This window comes from Rhynchophorus ferrugineus, unplaced genomic scaffold (genome assembly GCF_030347505.1).
Source record: "Rhynchophorus ferrugineus isolate W39M unplaced genomic scaffold, kcgeb_rfMv2 rfM9, whole genome shotgun sequence".
Lineage (NCBI taxonomy): Eukaryota > Metazoa > Arthropoda > Insecta > Coleoptera > Curculionidae > Rhynchophorus > Rhynchophorus ferrugineus.
In genome coordinates this window covers 10,912,458-10,936,390 of record NW_027472588.1, presented here as the reverse complement: position 1 = coordinate 10,936,390, position 23,933 = coordinate 10,912,458, and the positions used below count along the sequence as shown (strand labels likewise).

At 33.2% G+C, this 23,933-nt stretch overlaps 1 protein-coding gene across 2 annotated transcripts in view; it reads right to left on the bottom strand.

Annotated features, from left to right (window-relative positions):
* The window catches only part of olf413 (DBH like monooxygenase olf413), a 177,803-nt gene that overhangs the window by 15,323 nt on the left and 138,547 nt on the right, over window positions 1-23,933 (bottom strand). For both annotated transcript variants that reach the window (XM_076413598.1, XM_076413599.1), the window contains exon 4: window positions 9,799-10,083. In XM_076413598.1, the coding sequence (XP_076269713.1) occupies window positions 9,799-10,083 (285 nt within the window). The remainder of the gene's footprint in view (window positions 1-9,798; window positions 10,084-23,933) is intronic.

The following is a 23,933-nucleotide window of genomic DNA, read 5'->3' as shown; positions in this document are numbered from 1 at the left end:
AATATATTTTGAACCAATTTTTCTCAATGGAAGTGAAAAAATGATCAAAGTACATGCAAGCAACTAATATAAATTTCTATAAAAATGTATTAACCATTATTAAACATATATATCAAAACAATATATTACAGCTTAATGAAAGTTAACAATAAATTTAAAAATTATATTAGCATTTACATTTCTGTAGTACCCAAAACTTTAAACAACAATAAAAATGACAGTATTAATAGTTAAACGAAACATAAGCATAAAAGTGGAAAAAAATAAAATAGCAAGTCCTTCCAGCGGATAAAACAAGATTTCGACGCCCAATACTGTTATTTTATATTCCGAGACCATAAATATTTGAAACGCGGAAACTGAAATACGACATATCCGACTTCTCCTAGATTCTCGTCATATGGTTTCGTTTAAAGTTTTAAACTCGGATAAAAGCCGACGTTCGACTTTTTCCAGAAACTTTCCAGAACACTTCCAAGTCAAATGACGTTTCTTTAACAAGCATTGATCGATATACATGAAAAACATTTAGTTCGGCGGGTAGAAAAACCAAATGGAAAAATGAAGGTTCATTAAGGGGGGAAATAGGTGTAGAGGCTTTAAAAATATCAGTTATTGTTTAACAAATCCATAGTACAACTATTTCAGTATATACAATGAAAATTTCAACGTAATATTCCTAAACCATTTAATAGATATAAGCGTTTTAGTGAGCGTCCTCCGGTTTAATGGGTGAAGCACGAGACGCAGTACGGGGTGGTATGGAAGGATTCTTTGTTTCTTTTAGCAATAGAGATTTTCGATATAAATGAACAGCATACAGTATGTAAGTGTGAATCCCAGAAAGGATATTTACATTTTGAAAATCGGCAGTGCAATAATTGTAGTCAATTTTTTTTATAATTTAACTATTATATTGTTACTAGTCGTTTCCGACTAACCTAGAATTTGTCTTTATGCTAACATAAATCTAGGTATATAATTAGGAGGACCCATCGGCCCTATCCCAGTCTCTGGTGAAATAATGTTTATACATGTCACTGCTGTATTCTTTAGTATAAGCACCTCACTACACAACACTACATGTTGGATCTGAGGGTTTGATCCTTTTGAGCCTGTGCCCTATTATGGTGGTATCCAAAAGCTACAATACTCCAATATTCTTATGAGATTGAAGTCTCATGCTCCTTGCAATTCTCTTGATTTCTTGACTGATTGTGGGTATTTTAAGGTCGTGGTGTAGGTAATCAGTCCTATAGTATTAGCGTGTGTCCAGAATACCACTCAGAACTTTGTTCTGAAAAATTTGTATTTTTTTTATGTTACTCTTTATAGGTTTCAGTATTTGCTTATATAATAGCAATTGATTATATACTGATTATTTATATACTGATTATTGTGATTTTCTTCCAAATAGCCAGTATATTTTCGTATACTCAAATTCCAGTTCTTTTCTTTTCTTCTTTATATGTTAAACAATGTAATACATTAAACATCTTGATAACGTATGTACAAAAAAACTTTGAGTAGACTATATATCTACTGTGTGATTTAAAAAAAAAAGCTTTAAAAATTTGTTTGTAAACGCTTAGATACATATACGTTCTCAAAATATAAAGGAAAAAACTTTATTCTCAATTAATTCAAAAAAAAAATCATAGAAATCACCAGAAAGACGCCGTCCTATACCTATTTCCTCCCTAATATACGTCACGCCTGGTCCGTACGACGTTCCGACTTAAGAATCTTCCAATTCTTAAACGAATCCCGGAACATTAGCTTGATTAAATGTTAAATTAGTTATTCCGGATATGGTCCTCGGCTTATTAAAAGTTACTTTCCTGCAGCACGACGAAATGATTTAGGATGGGGCCTCGTACTTTGCGTCGGGTTGTTTATGGACGTTCTGTCATATATGAAACTGTCGTTTTCACGACGAAGAGATTACATGAGATAAAATAAATGGCGTATGTCGTTACTTTGAAGAGAACGTATAACGTTCACACTCGCAAGTCGTAATGGCTGATGCAATAAAAGAAAGTATAACAGTCTGGAATTGCTGAATAAAAGAAATCACGATTGCTGACTTCATAGAATGTGTAAATTATTTTTAGTGTAGCTTTTATGTCAAAAATACGATTTTGTTCTATTTTTTAAAACAACTTTTTACACTTATATACACCTATACACTTATTAGAATCGTAATATTTAGATAAAAGTGGTTAAATAACCGATGTACGTCAAGTTTTAAGATTATTAAACTTTTGACGAATTTATCAATAATGTGTGTCTAAAATTTATTAAATCTAACTCCCTCTAAACCTACCGGGATCTACTAACTGTTAAAATAAAATATTGTCATTCAAATGCTCTCCTAACTCCTAAAATATATGGCTTAGTATTGTTGGGAACTATCGACTGAAATTGACTCTCGACTGTACGGTTTAGTAATTGACTACTTTTTACTATCGACTGTTTCAGTCGCTATTTTTGGTTGGAGTGAACTAGAATTCAGTAATATTTTTTCCATTTTGTTTTTAAAGTTGGTACGCGTAGGAATATGTACATTTCCGTCTCGCTTATACTACCGTTGGAAATATAAGCCCATATACAATTAACTGTTCCAAGCAATTATCTCCGTCCCTTCCTCTCTCTCAATTTATACAGGAAAGGGTTCGTACATCTTCGTCTGACATCACGAGTTGAACAAAATAATCGAACCGTGCAGTTTTTTTAATATCGACTATTTCGACTATTTTGCGACTATCAACCGTTTCGATTCTTTTCAGTCGATAGTTCCCAACACTATTGCTTAGATACATTTTAAATATGAACATATGCTCAAGAGACAATGATACTAACTGACACATCAAACACAATAAATAGACAGGTTAATATTCAGCTGAGGGCAGAAATATATTTATAGACATCGATATTTGTAACAGAAATATTTAACGTTTACCAAACACAGAAGAAGAAATTGACAATGCTGACAATACCAAGACAGAGTGATGAGAGTAGAAAGGACTAACTGAACATATAATTAGTATAGGATATATATGAACTGTAATATCGTATACGTAAGAGTATGAAAGATGTATGTGCATAGGTATGGGTATAATTGCTAATATATATATATATATATATATATATATATATATATATATATATATATATATATATATATATATATATATATATGGCGAATTAATTAGTGATAATGCAATGGTTAAATCAAATTATATCAAGAAAAATGTACAAAGGTATAGTAGAAAAAACTAAGGAGAAATATAGTGACAACAGAATGATTTGACAAGAAAACACAACAACGAAGGAAGCAAGAACTAATCATTAAAAGTTGCATGTTTTTTAATGGTAATAAAATACATTGCTTAGATTTAAAATTATTAATTGGGTGGATTAAGCCTCCAGGAGATACTATAGGTGGTTTAGAAAAAAAAAACATTAATCTACAAACAGTTGTGCCTGTTTAACTAACTGTACTTTAAGTCCATCGATAATATATGCATTTGATGTACTGTAACGTTAAAATAAACTATATTTTATAAAATTTTACTTGTATATTTATATAGAACGTCGTTATATGTCGAATCTAAAATAAAGTAAAATGCGTAAACTATTAAAAAATCAAAATGCATATCGTAAATATCAAAATGCAGCAACTTTGCACCGTTTTGATGTCATAAATTGAGATGGCCCGAGTTCACAGCAACTTTGGATAGACTGTAACTTACATATGTATATGATCCATTTGCGAGAAAGGAAAAGAAAAAGTTATTCCGAAGAATTTAAATAGAATAAAAAAGGCAGACGAGACGGGTCTCCTTTCCTTTAACAATTTGTCGAGAAGAATCATGACCAAGCGGCTTTCCGAAAACCAATTTTATATTCAATCAAGGCATTGTCCTATGGAAGTCGCACAAAACGGTCGGTTCGATTCCCCGGAGACGTAGACCGTCGAAACAAAATATAAAACTTTCAACGAACTGGCCCGAATGGATGCAGTTTTATTATTTTATTGGCTTTATTTCACCGTTTGGATTTGAGGCATTTCAAATAACGGTTATACTTTGGCTTCGATACCAGAGCTTGTTCTATTTCGACCTGCTTCTCGGAGCTTTAAAGTCGTTTTTTTCTCGGTTCTCCTTGATAAAACCGCTTTAAAATAATAACGGCTTTGATTTAAAGTGAACCTTAAATATTGTAGAATCGATCTTTTAAATATTGCACGTTTGATGTTTACCAAGGGCCTGGTATTTTTTGATTTTACGGAACAAAATTGGAAAGCAATATTACAGTTTTTTAGCAGCTTGAACTTATTTGTCCTCTTCTTATGATTTGTTCTACTCTTCGAACACAAAAACAGTCATTATTAAAATAATAATTTAAATTGTTTTATATATTTCAGATATTTTTTACATAATCAGGAATAAACTATACATCCAATAATTTTTAATCATTAAGGCTTCACATATCCGTATCCCGTTTTAAATCAAACTCCAAAAACTATTACCAGCCGTGGTCAATCGAAATCCAATCTCAAACGATGCGTTTTTTTCTGAATATCATAATATCGCTTTTTTGTTTTATATAATGCCAATTTACATCATCTCATACCGGCTAGACATGAGATAATTAACTTTTAAATTGAAATTGAAACCAAATCTCAACTATCGCGTAAACAATGTCTGAAAAAACAAGCCAATCTAAATAAATAACGAATCCCAGGCAAACTTAGATGTTATTTTTCGATATATAATAAAAATAAAACGAGAAAGCCCGCCTGTCATATGGAAATGGGGAAAAGTCTGAAGATGTCGAGAGGCAGGTAGGAAACTGAACGAAAGAAAAATCAATATTGGACTTAAATAAACAAAAATCATTAGGTTACGTCGATTTGCTTTGATGGGGGTCTCGCAGACAGGACGGGGAGCAGGATTTCTGTTTGATATAAACTGGTTTCTTCGAGTTTATTTGATATTGTATGTTATTGTGTGTTTGATGGTGTCAATTCATCCAAATTAATGTTTAATTAGATATTAAAATAGAAATTTTGTGTACTGTAAAAGTTCTTAAATAGACATCACTAGATCAAACACAAACCAAATATAGGCGGGTGTTCCGCAGGGCAGTGTTCTTGGCCCATTGTTATATCTATTGTATACATCTAACCTACCGACCTCAAGAAACAGACCACAGCGGTTTTATCATCACACGAGGATTCAATATCAACAAGAAACTTCCAACTTCATTTTATAAAAGTCGAATTGTGATTGAAACCGTGGCGTATCAAAGCAAATCAGACAAAATCTACCAATGTGACATTCACCCTTCGTAGAAGAACATCTCTATCAGTAAAATTGAATAATCATGAACTTCCGCAAGCGGACATCGACATTTGACATGGAAAAACATATAGTTACAAAACAGTTTGGGCTTAAATTAAACCAAATATACTGGCTGATGCGGCGTAAATCTAAATTATATTATATTAATATTAGATAACAAGGCTTTGCTATATAAGTCAATACTTAGGCCTATTCGGACCTATGGTATTGAACTGTGGGGTAGTACTAGCAAATCTAACAGAGATATCCTCCAGAGGTTCCAGAATAAAGTGTTGCGAGTCATCGTCAATGCCCCATATTACGTGTCCAACAAACTGATTCAGGGCGATATCCTCATAGAACCCATAACGAGTGTGATTTGGAGTGATAGTGCGAAATACTCTGAAAGACTATTAGTGCATCCCAATACACTCGCCAAACAGTAAAATGTGCGCGATGACAGTGAAGTGCGTAGGCTCAAACGCAAACTGCCATACGAACTGATTAATAGAGACGTAAAGTGAGATTTAGCAATCTCTAGAATTAGCTAGAATAGTTTTTAGAATAAGTTAGGATAGTTATATTATATAACTAAAATCATATAATAATACTTATCGTCCACGGGCAGATTGTTGACGTTTTAGGAGATTAATGAAAAATAACTAGATCATCGAAGTCTTGTTTATATACATAAAAAGCCGTAGCAATAATGTTTGAATTAAATGTTTAAATTAAATTAAAAATATACCAAATAGGTGTTATTAATAATGTTAATATAACATTTTCAGTTAAAACTATGCAAAATGTACCAATACATTTTTAATTTTCGTTAAATTATCTTTTATAAATTTATATTAATGGCAAACTTGACGTGCATAATGGGAGGGATGTACGGAATAATTAGTTTAAATTAATTTGACCACACCAATAAGCCGCAGGTTCAGCTACATAGCTTTTAATGTGTAATTAGCAGAAATTAAAATTTTACACTTCAATTTAATGGATAATTTCCAGTTAGTAATTATAGGAAATATAAAATTTATTTATGTATTAGGTGTTTGTATGTATTTTGATCAGTCACTTCAGTTCTGTTATTCAATTCAATATATTCAGACATTTCAGTTCTTCAGTTATTCAATATATATAGACGCTAGTCATGGAACGCTCAAATTGTATTTTCAGCATTCATCAATTTTGTTGTTTGAGTTGAAGAAATGTGGTGTTGAAGTACACCAAACAATTTTAGAAAGTTATCGGTTTTGTTTACAAATGGCAGTTTCATTACTTAACAGGTTCGCTGCGAATAACGCTCTAGCGCGCAATATGAAGCTTTCATTGGACGCCAATTACGCTCCAGCACGTTATATGTGCGATGGTCTTTCTAAGCCTTGTATCTAGTTCAGCATCAGCAGCGTGCCCATAGAGTTGTATTGGCATTAACTGAAGGCAATAGGTGAGTCATTTACGTGCTTGGTTTCGATTTTTCCTTTTTGGTTCATATGTATTACATTTGCATATGGCGTGAAAAAATATCTATATGTCAGGGCCCTTTCGTCCTAAAAGTGGAAAAATAAATATGAAACGTACCCTAACTTTACAATAAATAATCAGGCAATCGTATTCCAACTTATAACTTTCGTCTATCCGTCATAAAAAGGTTACCAAAGGCTTCGTCCAGGACTACTTCCAGAGCGGTTATCAGCGAACATCTTTTAAATATACTAGAGGAGAAGAAAGCAGGAAAGGTAACGAGAAAGCAATGTAAAAATTGTTATTTACAAAAAAAATTAAAAGAAAAGGTACTATTTATGTATGCAATGCATGTCGTGGATATCCTAGTTACTGGTTAGACTGCGTAAAAATTAGTCAAGAGTGACCTATTATGAATTATCTGAGTAAGATTTCTATTTATTTTGTGAGCATTTATTTCTATTGACTTCTCAATTTACTTGAATAGATATTGTTTTGTCTGTAGTAATATTTACTTAGTTATTTTTTGCTCGTTTTTCTGCTGAATATTTTTTTACCTTATTTTAGTAGTTGATTCATTCCCATTATATGTATAATTTTGCTATAGTATATTAAATTATATCTTCTAATCAACGATGTATTTTTCTATTCTGTCCATTTTCATTTGCCACGCACTTGCGCGTTCTGCGGCCATCAGCAATAAAAATTCACCTCAGTGCCGATCATGCTCTAGCACGTGACACAAAAAAGTCTAGACTGGACAGACGTTAAAAAACGTCATTAAGAATATGTTATTGTTGAAATCAGAAAAATAATAGTCGGCTTGTAGGGTAATTGTATCCCTACCAAACGAACATTGTTCTTTCGACACAGTATGGCCGTGTTGCCATAAGAATGGAGAAAAGCTCTAGCCGAAGATGGAAAATAATTTGATTGATAGGCATTATACCACTTTTTTTCAATAATTACCTTTTGAAGTATAAAGTTAGTAAAAGACAGGCAAGAAATAAATAAATATCAAAATGGATATTGTGTTGAACTAATGGTCCCTGCATTGAGGACGAGACAGAGCGTACATACAAGCAGATATTTTCTTAAGAACCAGCTGGCTACGGACGGTTCCCAGACATCGTAAGCATATTCGAAATAAATTCGGAATACTTTGCAGGAATAGCTTATATTTTACATTCAGTAGGTGTCAGAAGGAAACCTTAACGTACAGATTTTCCTTCCATATACGCTTATTCAATTTCCCGATCCTGTCGGGGAAATACAAAGATTTTCTACCGTACCTTTCCGAAGTTCCCGAGGGAGCGATGCAAATTACCCAGCGTTTCGACTGGCTTTCTCACGGATCTAATGTTTTACTGTAAGCGCGAACTTATAACTCGGTTAATGTTGAAATATATATGTATATAGATTTTTAGAGAAAACATCTTTTGAATTCAGTGAAAAATATACAATAACCGTCTATTTTTTATTATTATTCTGAGGACGTTTTAATCCTAATACAGGGTGCTCGAATTCGGCATACAGATTCACTCTTATTCAAGCCGACATACCTCTAAAATTTATATTATTTCTTATTGAATAGAATAAGGATAGAGAAGAAGAAAAATCTACATGAAATATAGATAAAGAGAAAAGATATCAAAGAATTTAATATTCGAAATTCAACACTCTTTTACTGAAGTTTTATGGTTGGTTTATCATAATATGGAATTTTTGTTTGTTAATATTTAAATTTCAGGAAAGAACGTGATTACTTTATCGTCAAAATAAAACTATATATATGTGAAGATTGATAAAACTTTTCAGATTTTAACATATTGTAATTTATAATAAAAATTTAATTCTGCTAGTTCTGAAATGATTAAAAGACTAGGTATAAAAGAATAAAGGTTTTATAGTAGTTATGCATTTGAATTTCCCCTTTATCAAAATCAACAGATAATCAAACTAATTTCATATCCAGATTGGAAAGTTCATATCCGTAATATCCCTGGCTTTTAGAACAAATATGTTTGCTCCAGGGAATTGTTTGTGTGTAATCAATGTTGCAAATGATCATCTATGGCTGCAATGCATCAGTTAATTTAATTTTATAATTCTGCAGATCCAAAAAAAACTGCTTGGCCTGTCGAAGTCTAGATTTTGATAATATAGCTGTAAATTATTATTTGAACCTATTTATTCGAAATTATCTATCGAACTTCAGTGACTGTTTTTGATAAGAAATTTAGTAATTAGCATACATTGTCCCACTCCTTTAATTTTGTTCTGCGAATTAATTTTTGTTCAACACCAGATGGCAAGGCATTTGACCGATTAAGAAAAGAAACACTGTGGGTTATATTCGAACTAAGAGGAGCAAGTAATAAAATTGTAAGAATACCGAATTATATAGGATAAATAGACACTAATAAAAAAATGTCGGTAGGAGCTTTTGCGTACGAAAAAATCACGAAAGCAAAAGGCACAGTGATCAGAGAGCCAAAACTAATAATTATATCGATTTTCAGGATGCAAAAATAGAGTAAGTTAAACCATTTAAATATCTAGGCATAGAAATCGAAGATAATTGAGGCCAGAAGACGCGAATGAATGCCATAATAGCAAAAAATGAATTGGTAATTCACAACAAATCAAATATTTATTAAAAAAAAAAGAAATATGAAGCAAAACTAAAATAAATGTAGAGCAATTTACAAAAAAACCTGATATTTGGTTGAATTTTAGAACACGTTAAAAAGCACGTCGAAAAACAACAAGAGGATGATCCAGAGGCTCCGCTGTTACTAGATCAATAACAAATCCTTGGTAAATTGAAGAGGACCAAATCCTGAGTTATAGTGTACGCGAACTTAAAAGTGTTAGGAATAAGTAAGTGGTTTGTTTACGAGTTTTTTAAGGATTGGTATAATAATTTTAGCATTAAATGAGCGATATATTTCTAAAACTAACATTGGTATAGACTTACCCGAATTAGATGATGTTTCTCAGTGATGCTAGAAGGTATTTTGAATACCCTGCACCAATACAGAGTGTCTCCTGGTATGGATGGTGGCGCCACGGCGGGATTCCTCATCTCCCATATCCTGGCGGTCTCGTCTAATCGCGGTACATCTTGGTCAGCTCGCTGGACGAGATACAGGGACTGAGCACCACGGTTCCCCAGGTCGTGTCGCGGGAGGGATTTGGGACCGACAGCGCCACCTGACGGTTCGTCGCGGTGAAACGCCCAAACAATACGCATGGTGTCGTTCTGAAAGGAAAAAAATAACGCTGTTAAAAATCGGAAAACGTTCCGAAGCGGCCGTAATAACATGTAATTTGAATATTTCGACACAATCGATAAATGGGGCAATGCCGATGTATCCGTGAGCATTTTTTTACAGCGGCAAATACCACATATCAAAATCTCGGGCTATATAATTTGTGCAGGTCCCGTTTCCACTACCAAACAATGGTAATAATAAAGCAGAATATTGTAGCATCAGCCGACACGAACTCGGGCTGGATAAATTCTATATTATTTACGATTTATTAAATATTAAAAAGCGTCGACTGTGTTTTATATGCATCTGAATATTTGATGTAAAAGTGGTTGAAAAATTCATCCGTCTTGTTTTTCGTAAACTACTTAATATGTACAATCACATTACAAATTATTATCGACGTTAACAACGTCGAAAGATACCATTTATGCAGCCATATCAAACTAGACTTTAATGGGAATTTAATGTGTTTACTACTACTATGAAAACTTTGAAAATTTCAGAGATTTTATATCGTTAAAATGTAATATTTATTTTATCGTTATACATTTGATATGAGCAAATCCTCAACTATCATAATAATATAATATATTAGGTCTATGAATTAATTTTGAACTATTTACAGCAGGTGTTATTGTGTATTAAATCCCATCCGGTGCATTTATAAATAACTTCATGATGAAGACTCCACTTTTTTACTACAATTTGAAGGAAAAGACTATAGAAAATAACATCCTCTTATATACATCATCCTGATATATTACTACTATGAAAAATACACACATACATATATATATATATATATATATATATATATATATATATATATTATTCTAGTTCAAAATGAGCAACATAACATTATAGTAGCAAAGCCGAAATAGATCAAGTTAAGTTATTATTAATGCCCGTTCTTTTCATAAACTTTTCGGTGATTGTAGATATAAACTCACAGACTATTGCATCCCTGTTCCTCGATGTACTTGGTCGTTTCTAGCATACCACCGAACATCCACAATCATCCTCAATTTTTTATATTAGAACACTTGCAGCGCAAAGGAAAGGAAAGGGAACATACCATTCTCTGATATAAGGAAAGAGAACTCTTCGCATTTGACTGCTGGACTAGATGATGGACGAGGTATTTAACCTCTTATAGCATCAGAATAACAACTTCTTGAAATAGCGAAGTGCTTCCAATTAGAGAACGTTTATGTTGACGCTGTTGAAATTTCAGACTTTTGTTTGCACTATTAGGTAAATATGTCAATAATATTATCAAGAAAAATAATTATCAGTGGCAAGGTGTTCATTGTATTTCAAAACCCATTCGCATAGAAATTTTCAGATTTACGATACAAGTCCAGAGAACCATATGTGCCTCGTCGGCCTAGAGTACTTTTAAAAGTATAAAGGCCCAGAACAGTTCACCCGTTAATCAAAAATCCGATAGAGTATCTCACGGAATAATAGTGTTTTAAAAGAAACAGTAATAAACGACTCAATCATCTTTACTTCCTTTCAGTTTGTTTTCCTATAAGTATTTTATCTTCATTTCCAGACACCACTAAACCAGAGCGGCACCAGTAGTGGAATAAATTAAAACGGTATCAGATAAGGCAAGAAGCGCGCCCGCTTTGACAAGTGCATTAAACACGTAAAAAGTAGCCACTTTAAACCAATTACGAACCAGAAAAGACCGGCCCCATCATCCGACCGACCATAAATGTTATCTGTTCTAAGGTCTGCGTCGAAAAAAAGGTCCGAAAACGCCGATGCGGGACCACGGTAAGCCCCGTCCGTAGGGGATTTCGCTACTTAAAAACCATATGTTTTAGCTCCTAAAGGCGCCCATTAAAACGTCAGCTTTTTCGTGCAACCAAATGTTTCCTTAATCCTTATTTCCTTCGGGTATCTGCAAGTCACGCCGAGGAGCCACTCCAGCTCGCTGTCAAGCGAACGTTGACTTAAGGAGGTTAATTTAACATTTGTTCGCGGTTTGTATATCCACCCTTATGGGTTCGTCCTTTTTTTCCATCGCGAAGTCTATTAGTCATCCCTTATTTCCATGTCGTTAGCTTCCCATGCTATCCTATAATTTATATCCATTAAGACATATGAAGGACATGATAAAAATGTTCCTCATTAAGCTCATATCTAAAATACCTCTAGTTATATATTGTTTTATATATTCAATGGCTATTTGTGACTGAAGCATAGTCCGGAATGTCTTTGCTCCAACAATTATGTTTTAAAAACCTGACGAATAAATACATAACGGAACACACAGATAAATGACTAAACCATTCGAACTTGCTTTTTAGTATATAAGTGTATTCTTGCTAGTGTATTAATGCAAGTACAACAGAATAGTAGCAATTAAGTAGTTTGTAAATTAAGATTGTACAAGGCTTATCTAATGTAAGATATAATTGAAAAAATATATACGAAAATATTGTTTGATAATAAATATCCAAATACTTTTAAATATGTTTGATATACAGAAATATATTGAACCCATTTATTCCTTTGTTACTTTGCTGACCTGACAGACGTTGTTCTGTCTGAGCCATGCATTTTCAATATCCAATAACTCGAACTGGTATAAACAAAAATAAAAATTATTTTAATAACATAGTGCTTATGCTTTTTGATATACAACATTTTTAGTTTTGCTTGGACATTGGACGTTGGTAATTTAATAATTCTGGATATTCTATAGTATCAATAAAGCTTAACATCATAGTTTTTTCAAAAATACAATTAGAGAAGTATTCGATACGATACTATCCACAGTCCTTGTATTTATATTTAAGATTTAATCGAAAAAATTACACTATAAAACCTAGAAATAACTAATATGGTGAAACTATTTAATATTAATGACGGAATTTTGAGCCTGACGTAAATAATCTTGACAAAAAGACAAATTACAAGAAACAATCACATACAATAAATATTAATATCACACTAGGCACTGTAGTTGAAGCATTTCTCCATATTCCAATAATACGGTTGGCCAAGGCCAATCGAACAAGGCTCTACGTCGAACACATTTATCTTGTCTTGCCGATTTAGTCAGTCATTAATGATGGATTATGTACCGTTTTAAAATTTACCTTTAGAAATGGAAGTATCTAGTTCATTAGCGATGTGAAAGACTAGTTCTGCGTCCATTAGGAGTCCCGTCCTGTTTTATTTATAAACACTAAAAAAACATTGTCGAGATTTCAAAAGCAATTTATTATATGTTGTCTGTTCGTATTTTCATACTAAATAACCTAGAGCGACCTTCCTAAAAAAAAGACGACTTGGTTTAAATATTTTTAATTATATTCAGTATAACTAAAATATGTGATGCTTGTTTGAATATATATGAATATTTATTATATTAATATTCCTAATATAATAGCGATGCTGTTGAATGAAGTAGCAATTTTGATGTTATTGAGAGAACCACATGGAAGTCTAAAAAAAGGACAAGAATTATTGGATGGAAATCCAATGAATCAACTATCTTCGGGCGATTAGAAGTGAAAGATTCATGTTGGGGAAATAAAGTCTTGCTATGCCTATGGTGGTACCACCAAGCTGCAGTGTAATTACGCGCTTCTAAAACCGTATAAAACCGCTACTTCAGATATCTACTCACATTAATTGAATAAATAAAATGCCATATTGTTGCAAAAGAAGTAACAATGGCGAATAACAGAAGTATATTAGAGAATTTCCAAAATTTTAAAACAGAAGCTGTATGGAGAGTAATACCAATTATAGGAAATAGGGCCGAAAAGTCCTTCAAAACTTCCTTTAACAGAAAGTCTTAACCTCCAAAAATAAATTTGTTACAATTTCATGATATTGTACTCATAAGTTTGTAACTTATTGTGCTAAATAGTGACACTACTTTTGTCATTTTCAAAACAGTGGAACAAAAATAATTCCGTGCTGTAATTTTAAAGTGCTTCTTGATGGGAAAAAATATCGTTCAACGGAAGCAATAGCTTGAAAAGTTTTATAAGGACTGAAACAATAATAAAACGTAGGTTTGCTGACTTCAAACATAGTGGACGTCTAAATTTTGACGTTTTGAATGATCGAAAAGTGAAGTTGCGTGATTAGTCAACATCGAAGCGATTTAACTAAGTAACAAAAGAACGTGTTGGTTTTATATTGCATGAGCATTTGACTATGAGAAAGTTCTCTTCAAAAGTTTGCTCACTGTTGACCAAAATTGACAAGAACTTGTTGATGACTCTGAGCAGTGATTTCCCATATTTAAGCATAAAAAACCGGAATTTTTGCCTCGATATGTGACAATGGATGAATTTGCAATATCCGCCCTGCCTATCTTAAAACAGGAAAATATATAAAGAAAATTTTGGGTAGCTGTTTTAACAGAATAAAAAATCAAAGCGATATCAGAGGTTTCGTAGATCTCCATACCCGGGAAAACTGACAATTCCTTCGTCCTGATCACAATCATTCACTTCGTAAAATTCAAGAAATATTTGAAAGTTCACCTGATTCGAGGAAGTGGTAAATATCAATTATATTTATAATTTCTATATAAAAAAACTGCAGTGTATAGGCACTAGTGTTATCTAAAATTAATCCCACGTAACAATTTTTCAATTATACTGCACACATATTAAGTAGAACATTACCGTTAACTAATTAGCTTCGTTTTAAACATGAAACCGTTGAATTAAGCGCGAGAATATCACTAACGCTAGAAATCACCAGGGGTTAAATCAGGAAACGACATCAATTTTTTTCTTCGTTAACTCGTTTCCAATACTATATCGGCTTTTTTCTACTGAATACGATCAATTTCATTACGCCGTAACGTATATAAGCAATCGAGATTACTAAACAAGCGCAATGGAAAGTCTGCGTCACATCCGACAGGAACGTAATGGAACTTTTTTATTCCTCATTCGATGGCGTCGATTATCTCGAACCAGGTTCAGCTAGGAACGACGATAAACTTTCGATCATTTTCCTTCGTCAATGTTCATTAGCATATGGTTCGGCAAGCAGTACGATAGTAAGTGGGATTCTTCACGTTCCCACGTTTTGCTCTCGTCGAACCTACACCGTTAGAAGAGGTTTTGTCCATTTAATTATTACTCCTAGCGAATCGGTTATTATTGCTTGCATAAAATGATTGTTGAATAATGATTTAGGTGTGGTCGTAGTGGTGATTTCAGGTTTTATAATTATAGTGATTATTCGGAAATGTCGAAATTTGTAAAAAGAAAGTCAGTTGAAAACGTTGTAGCCATCATTGAAAGTATGTTACAAGCACCTTATTTTTGATAATATATTTATTTCCATTGGTTTCGTTTTAATACATAACTAATCCACGATATTATTACCAACATAACTAAATTATATTTAATTAATATGCACAGTACCACAAATTTAAATTATAATTTTGTCTAACTCCATGGTTTTTATGTACATTTTAATAGACAAACTTCTGAGGTTCAAAAGCAATGGACTGTACTGGTTAGTTGGAGGATACTTGCTCCTCCTTCCTCGTTTCTGAGTCAATTATGAAGCCAATCTGGACATAAAATGCTTATTAAATCACAGCAACATATCAACAATCAACCAAACCATACAGACTTATATAGTATATAAGGCTAACTAATATAATTATTTTAATTAATTAATTTGGGAAATACATGCTGATATATAAGTAAGATGTAATAAAAAAAATGGTTGTTATTTAGCTGCTGTTATTAATAGTAGTATTTTATTTTCTTAATTGTCGCTAAATACCTTTTCTGTCTTTTAAATAATTCGCTATAATATCAATTTTGCGTTACTTTCTTAATAATATGCATTGTTAGTACTCCACAGAAGTTAAATTAACTGTTACATAATTTTGGACCTGCATTTCCACTTGTATATTGTTTATATCAAATAGATTATTCAGATTCAATTTATTATACAATAATTCCATAGCAATAATTATGTTAAGTTATAACTCTATTGTAGACAACAATATAGAAATGAAAAAGAAACACTATTTTATTCTGTCTCATGTACATATACGCTCAAGGTTCGCTTGCAGCTGTACATGCTGCTAATTTCGCTAAAATATGTAACATTACATCATATTTTTAATGAGTCACAACAATGTAGAAATTATTACGAGCTACTTAAATTTTCTCATAAAATGTGAGCAAGCCATGTTACGAAGTGACCAAAGACAATTGTTTTAAAACTCTTGAAATGAGAGCTCTCATATTTAATTTGATAGAAATAAAGATATTTCCAAAATTATTTTTAATAAATATTCAATATTTTTTCAAGTTTTGTGTCATTGAATATGCGAAATAGAGAAATTAATTACTTGGTCTAAATTTTATGTCAAAAATTATTTTGCCTGTGTTCCATTTGCCTGTTTCATCCTGTTTAATATACATGGTAGCTTTTTCAGTATTTCCAAAGCTATATAAACATATAAGGTTGGAAAAGCTCCAGTTAGAATAAAATGTTAGCATATCTATTAGGTATTATATTGATAGTATTTTTAAAGACAGCCATCTGGTTGTTTTTTGATAGGAATTGTGCAAATCGTTAAATATGAATAACAGTGAACGTTAATTGCTTAGAGAATTCTTCAAAAGTTAGAGTTAATGAAAACAAAACCAAACGAACCACTTGCCATCGTAAATATTATCTCGTCAGAGCAAGTTTAAGAGATCGGATACTTAAAGATCTCTAACAAAAAAAAAAGAAACACAGAAAAGACCAAATTATTGATCACAAGAAAACCAATTTCTGTTCAAATATTAAGAATATTGCATGAATATTGGGGTAGAGCAAGTTCAAGTGAATGAATACTTTAAAAGTTTCAACAAAGCTAAAGAAATGCAGCTTAAACCTTACGGTTTGAGATTAAATGAAAAAAAAAACGAAATATTGCCAACAAATGCTTCACCTGCTATAGTAAATCGGTTAGAGCAAATACAAGTGAAAAAATAATTCAGAATCTTTTCAAGAAGCTTTCAGAAGCAGTTGGGAAAGTTTTTTCTTTTTATTATTCAATTGTTATCTTGTTACTAGTCGTTTCCGTCTAACCTACAATTTGTCTTTATGATAACTTAAATCTAGGTATATAACTAGGAGGACCCATCGGCCCTATCTCAGTCTCTGGTGAAATAATCTTTATACATGTCATTACTGTATTTTTTATTATATGGACCTCACTACACAACACTACACAAGATCAGATGGTTTGATTCTTTTGAGTCTGTGTCCTGTTCTGGTGCCATCCAAAAGTTGCAATACTTCAATATTCTCATGAGAATGGAGTCTTTCCTCATGCCCCCTTGCTCTCTTGACTGACTGTGGGTATCTGAAGGTCTCAATGTAGGAAATCAGTCCTATAGTATTTGGGCGTGCCCACAATACCTCTCAGGACTTTGTTCTGAAAAATTTGTATTTTATGGTACTCTTTGCAGAACATCACCATAAGTGAATTCCGTATGTTCACATAGGTTTCAGTATTTGCTTATATAACAGTAATTTATTATGTACTGATAATACATTTTCCTATATTTCAAATCCAGTTCTTTTCTTTTCTTCTTTATATATTCCTTCCAGCGAAGATTTGCATCAAGATTCATTCCGAGATATTACTATATGCGTATTAGCGTTGTTGCTATATGGAATAATAGTATTATTTAATGTTATTGGTGCTTGTACGGTCTGTTTATAGGTGAACTGCACATGTACAGAATTACTTTCATTAATTTCTATTTTCCAAGCTTATGTCCAATTACTTATATTGTCACTTGCCTGTAATTTTCGTGAAGCTTCTTCACTATTGTCTCCAACAACTATAATCGCAGTATCGTCAGCAAATGTAACCATCGTAATATTCTCCATTTGTGGTATGTCACAAATATAGAGTAGATAAAGCATTGGTTCCAGTACAATTCCTTGTGGTAAGCATGCTTTAACTTCTTTTATTGTAGAGTAAGCTTCTTCTTGTTTGACTCTAAACATTCTGGTTGTAATGAACGATTTTAACAGTTCGTTGTGTTGTTTTGGTAGCATTTTCTGTAGTCTATGAACAAGGCCTTCATGCCAAACCTTATCGAAGGCTTGTGCTACATCTAAAAATATAGCTTAGCATAATTTTTTACTATAATAAGCTTTTTCTATAAAATCTGGTGGACCTGGTCAATTGTTGTATGCTTATTAATAAACCCAAACTGGTTGGTATTAGGTTTTTTCTCTCTATGATCGGTTTTATTCTTCTCAACAGAAGTTTTTCAAAAACCTTAGATATTACTGGCAGCAGTGATATGTCTATAGGCTTTTAATTCGTTTAGTGACTTCCCAGGTTCTGGGATAATTATGATTTCCGCCATCTTTCACATGCATACATATTAATAAGAAACGCACCTCTTGCAATTGCAAATATTAAAAACTACTACAAAAACTATATAGATTCAGACTTAGATAGTGCTACCGTCTGATATCTGGAAATCCACAGTATTCTATGATATAGAAATAATTTAGAGACGAAGGCACTTCTAAGGAGACGTGAATTAATATAAAATATCATAGAGCGAAACTGGCAAAAAAAACGCAATAACATAATTTCGAAGACCGGTTAACGGGGGCTACATTTTAAAACAATAAAAAACAAGCGTAATGGTTTGTCGCGCGAGTGTCAAACATATGGTTCCGTATGTCGGCTCCGAAGACAGAACATCACTCGACCGATGTTTCCCATTAAACAATTCATCAATAACTATACCCTTAATTTTTTAACGACTCGAAAAGGTAAAGGCAATTAACGAGATAGTTAAAGCGAAGCCGGTAATTATCGCGGACGCGAAGCTAAACATCCAACGACGTAATAAATCACGAAATTGACGTGGCGGTATGCCCTGTCTCGAAGCCAGTAGCTGCGGAAACGGTACGGGAGATTCTTTAAATATTTGCTCGGGTATTAACGCCGCCCCTGATCCGGTGGTGGACGGTCTCGCCGGAGGGCGTCCCATTGCGTAAATAAGGGTAAGGAACTAGGACTCATACCTGGGTGCGATTCGGTCCCGGTTTAATTGTGTACACATGTGCATAGAGTAAGCAAAACAATTACGTTGGAACTGTTTATGCCCGGAGGTAACAAACGGAAATTCGAAATTTACATCTTTCGGATCCTCAACCACTATTACAATACGTTGCTTTGTATGGCCTCTGAACTAACAACATACTTTTGATAATAACGCCGCTGCTTTTGAAATAGAATAGCTCAATTCAGTGATGAACGGAAGTGGGACGAATATTTTTCAACAAACATTACATAAGGCGGTAATTCCTACTATTAGAATCAGATTTCCTTTGTCATTATATTGTTTTTCATTTATTACTTGCCACACCAGGTTTATTCGATGCTCTATGCCGATTTTGTGTGAAACAAAAGAGAGAAACAAAGTTTAAATTAAATTGCAAATGAATTAAGATAAGAAGCTCTTGAAGTATTTGTCTATACTCCAGCCCTATTCAGTGAAGAACTGAGATAGGGTGAATATTTTTCAACAAACATTATATAAAGCGGTAATTCTTATTGTTAGAATCAGATTTCCTTTTATATTGGCCCCTCATTATTATTTGTCAGGATATTTGACGTCCAGTGATGTTTCTTTGATAAAAAAGGAATGGTACAAAATTTAAATCAAGTTGTAAAGGAATTAGCGATGTTCATGTACAGAAAAACAGAGGTAGAGGTACTTTTAGTTGAGTTCAATCCCAGATTAATTGTTTGATTAGCCTTCCCTCGTTTACCGTTTTACTTAACATTTGTACATCACTCAAAATAAAAAATAGAACATATTAATGCTTGTCGCTACATAACCTACGAAGAATTACATAATGATCTCAGAAGACATACCATTAAAACATGAAATACATATTGTTGTTGTTATTCTGCACTCGTATTATTGTATATCTATGCAAAAACAATGGAACACTAGTAATATATTAATATTATAAATTAAGATTATAGTGAGGATATTTTAGCACAATCATGTTTAACATAACATGTCCAATGATGATTTTGTGAGAAAAAAAAGTAAAATAAAGTCTAAATAGTGTTACAAATTAATTAAGAAAATTCATGTATAAAGGCCATGAGTATTAGTATGATGCTCCATCATATATCGATAGATTTCGATAGATTGTCATATATTAAGAAAAAAAAATAGTTTGCAGATCAAGAAAATATTTTAAGGAATATCTAGATCGGGCAGTTGAACTATTTATATATATAAACTATTAATATATATTGAAAATATATATTAATATAGCCTCTTATTTTTGCTTTTTCGGGTTATAATTAGACATCTAAGAAAACATTGGACTACATAAAACTATGACTACAGCCGAACAATAAATATTTACATAACTCCAAAATTGTATAGCTCTTTAGTAGATTTATGGTTTTCACTGATCGTCATATATTGAGAAAAAAATTGTTTGCAGATCAAGAAAATGTTTTAAGGAACATCTAGATCGGGCAGTTGAACTAGAAATATATATTAATAAATCCTCTTATTTTTGCTTTTTTTGGGTTATAACTAAACATTTAAGAAAACGATGGATAATAAATTACTGTTCAATTACATCCGCATCAATATAATACCGAAAGAAACTCGAATCCCTGGCCGAAAACAAGTAACAGATTTATTTGCGCCATACATCATAATTTACTCGATTTAATCAATATAAAATTCGACTTCCAAGGACCCATAAAAATAAAAGAATGTCATCTAATCGCTTCGATGGGCACGTGGCACTCCCGACTCTCCGACCGAAGAAAAAACACACAGAAAGAAAGAGAAAAAAAAAGAAGCAGAGAGAAAGAGAGAGGGAAACTTTTTCTCCCCAAAGTAACTTTTGAAAATTTATCCAGTCGAGATGGTGGAGGCGAAGAAGCGTGGAACGACGGCCCGAAAGGGAGCGAAGAGGAGGGGGAGGGTTAGAGAAAAAGAAAGTTTTCGAAACCCGCGTAATTTGATTAATATTGGCGTGAAAGTTTAAACGATAAATTTGCAATTTCAAACTCGGTGATGTCGGGACTTGGGGAGGTGTGGGGATCGCAGAGGGAGGTGGAGAAGGAGGTCGAGCCGTCGCCGTGTCCGTTGCATAATTAAAGAATAATCCTTTGGAGGAACGATAACGTTTAACGGGTCGGACCTGCAGGACAAATATTGTCCGAGCAGGATAGACGAGGGATCAATTGGGAACTCGTTTTCTGTGAGGTATAATTAAAGTTTGTTGGTTGTTCAGTCGGAATTTGTTTGTTTATAACCGAACCTTAAGATTAAATATCCAAGATATTTTCATTTAAATTCAGTTTACATTACTTATGATCAAAATCTCAATTTCTTATTAAGTATCTTGGTAATGGTGTTTTTACGGAAACAAGACTCTTCTCCTACCATACTGCAAGAATCACGGCTTTACATCTCGCCAGGCCATCACATGTTTCTTATTGTGATTGTGCATTATTTCATATTATGTATTGTATTTAAATACTATTACTCGATGGGTTTTATGCTATGAACTGTAAAGAACTCTGAGTTAACATAGCCGAGTAAAGAAACACAATAGATAAAAATCAGAATGCTCACTAGTCCAACAACTCAGAAATTCCATTTCATTTTGACGCCAATTCTAAATCATTTAGTCAATTGTAGCGACCGCTACAACCCTTTAGGTCACCACGCATTCACCTACATCAAAGTGAAAGGTTGGCAACGCTGGTGGATTGGTACTATGCGGTTCACGGCTATGAAAGACCCCTTGTAAATGTACCACTTCCACAGCGCTACCGTAGTTCCTAACCTAATATCCTGTGCATTATCCCGTCAACCACATTCAATATTAAAATAAACAAGTATTAATTCAACCAGTGTTTCCAGTTATCGCATGAATTCCATCCACAAAATAGTAGTGAGTGTTCGGACAAACAATCGCATCGACGGCCAACCATTCCGACCGACCGACAAGGTGAACATTCCTACACAATTATGCGTCACCCCGAATTTACACTTTGTATCTATAAAAAAAAACAAAAAGAATGATGTTGAAATATAGAGAGATAAATTAAGAACGAACAGAAGCGACAAAAAATGTCGCCAAAACCATTTGATCCGTATCCGTTCGGAAAGTGAGATTTCTTTTTTGTTTTATTCAAAGAATTGCTGAGGCGATATCGTCAGGCTCCCGTCGAATCGAACTACCGGCCTGAACGAAAGAAAATAGCAAGGATACTAAGGAAGGGGACGACATCATCACGATCCCGAAGATGTGTCGAAAAAAAAAACAAAAGCCGGAATGGAAATTCGGCAATTTCGGACGAGCTAACGCGGAGCGTCCCATACGATACGCGCAAAACGTCACCGTTGAATAATTAAGGAGCATTTCCGTAGCTGACGTTTCGGCAAGTCTCGAGCGTCGAGCATAAATAACGCACCGTTTATGTAAATTCGGTTTGAGCCGAGAGCAGGCCTAAAAATGTACCGGGAGTAATCTGATCCGGGGACATCCGCGCGCGCCCTGCTCCCCTTCCGCCCTTCCCCATGCCGCTCCGGTACCGACGTAGCTGTCGCGGAGATTTAAATCGCTTTACATACTGTTGAATTTAAATGGCGAGAACTGAAACAGCCGCCGTCGTATCCTCGCTACTTATTGTGTCGGTTTTGGACGTGCAGGACTTGTCGAACGTTGAGTTTATCTTCATCGAACCAATCTTGATTACTCAAATATCTTTCTATATTAATAATGATGCTTTTAGACGTTTTTCGATGCAATTGTTGGAGGAAAACCTTGTAAGCTCTACTTGAGCTTCAGGTCTCTGGCCTGGCACATATAGTTCTGCATAGTATTTGAGTTTTCAACGTTTGTATTTGTAAGATTCCAAAAATAGCTAAAATAATATATAAACCAAACAAAAATGCTAGAAGAAGTAATATAAAATGTAAAAAACGGGGTTATGAATGAATGAGATGGAAACAAAAATAGCAAGAGTTGGAAACATACACAGTGAGAGAACGTAAAATGGATAATCAAGAGTTAGAAGAGGTAAACAAGTTCATATATCTAAGAATCAAGGTGTCAGAAGATTGAGACAGAGAGAGAGGGATACAAATAAAAAACAAAATAATAAAAAAAACCTAGTGAGACAAGAAATATATGATAGAACAGATATAGTGACAATAAAACAACAAATCGATACTAGAACAAATAAAAATAGCAAAACATTTGTATTGAAATTAACCATGAATTGTAGAAAGAAATATAAGTAGTCATAGAAAGAATAATAGACATAGTAAGCATAATATAAAATGGCTATAACATGCTCTAAAAAACATAATAACATAATTGATGGCAGTAGGAAGAAGAAAAAAGGAAGACCTAGATCGACATGATTAGACAAACGACGAACTTAAGCTTGATTTGTTCGAAATAAACGTGTTACAAAATTTAAACAATAACAAACATAAATTTACGACCATGTCCCAGCAGGATTCGAACACGCGGCTATCGCAACAGTCCCATCGCCTTTACCACAACGCCACCAAGCCGGCAAAAATAAACCTGTTAAAAAATAAAATAAGAACTAGGCACACACTGAATGTTAAGATAAACATTAATTTATTCATTTACAAACAGAAGATGTGAAAATTACATGTTCATACATTATCAATTATCAAACAATATATATACAATAAAAAATGTTGGGTTTGTTTAATGATTTCTGATCGATTTTCAGTTATTGAAGTGAAATAAAGAAGATTTTCGG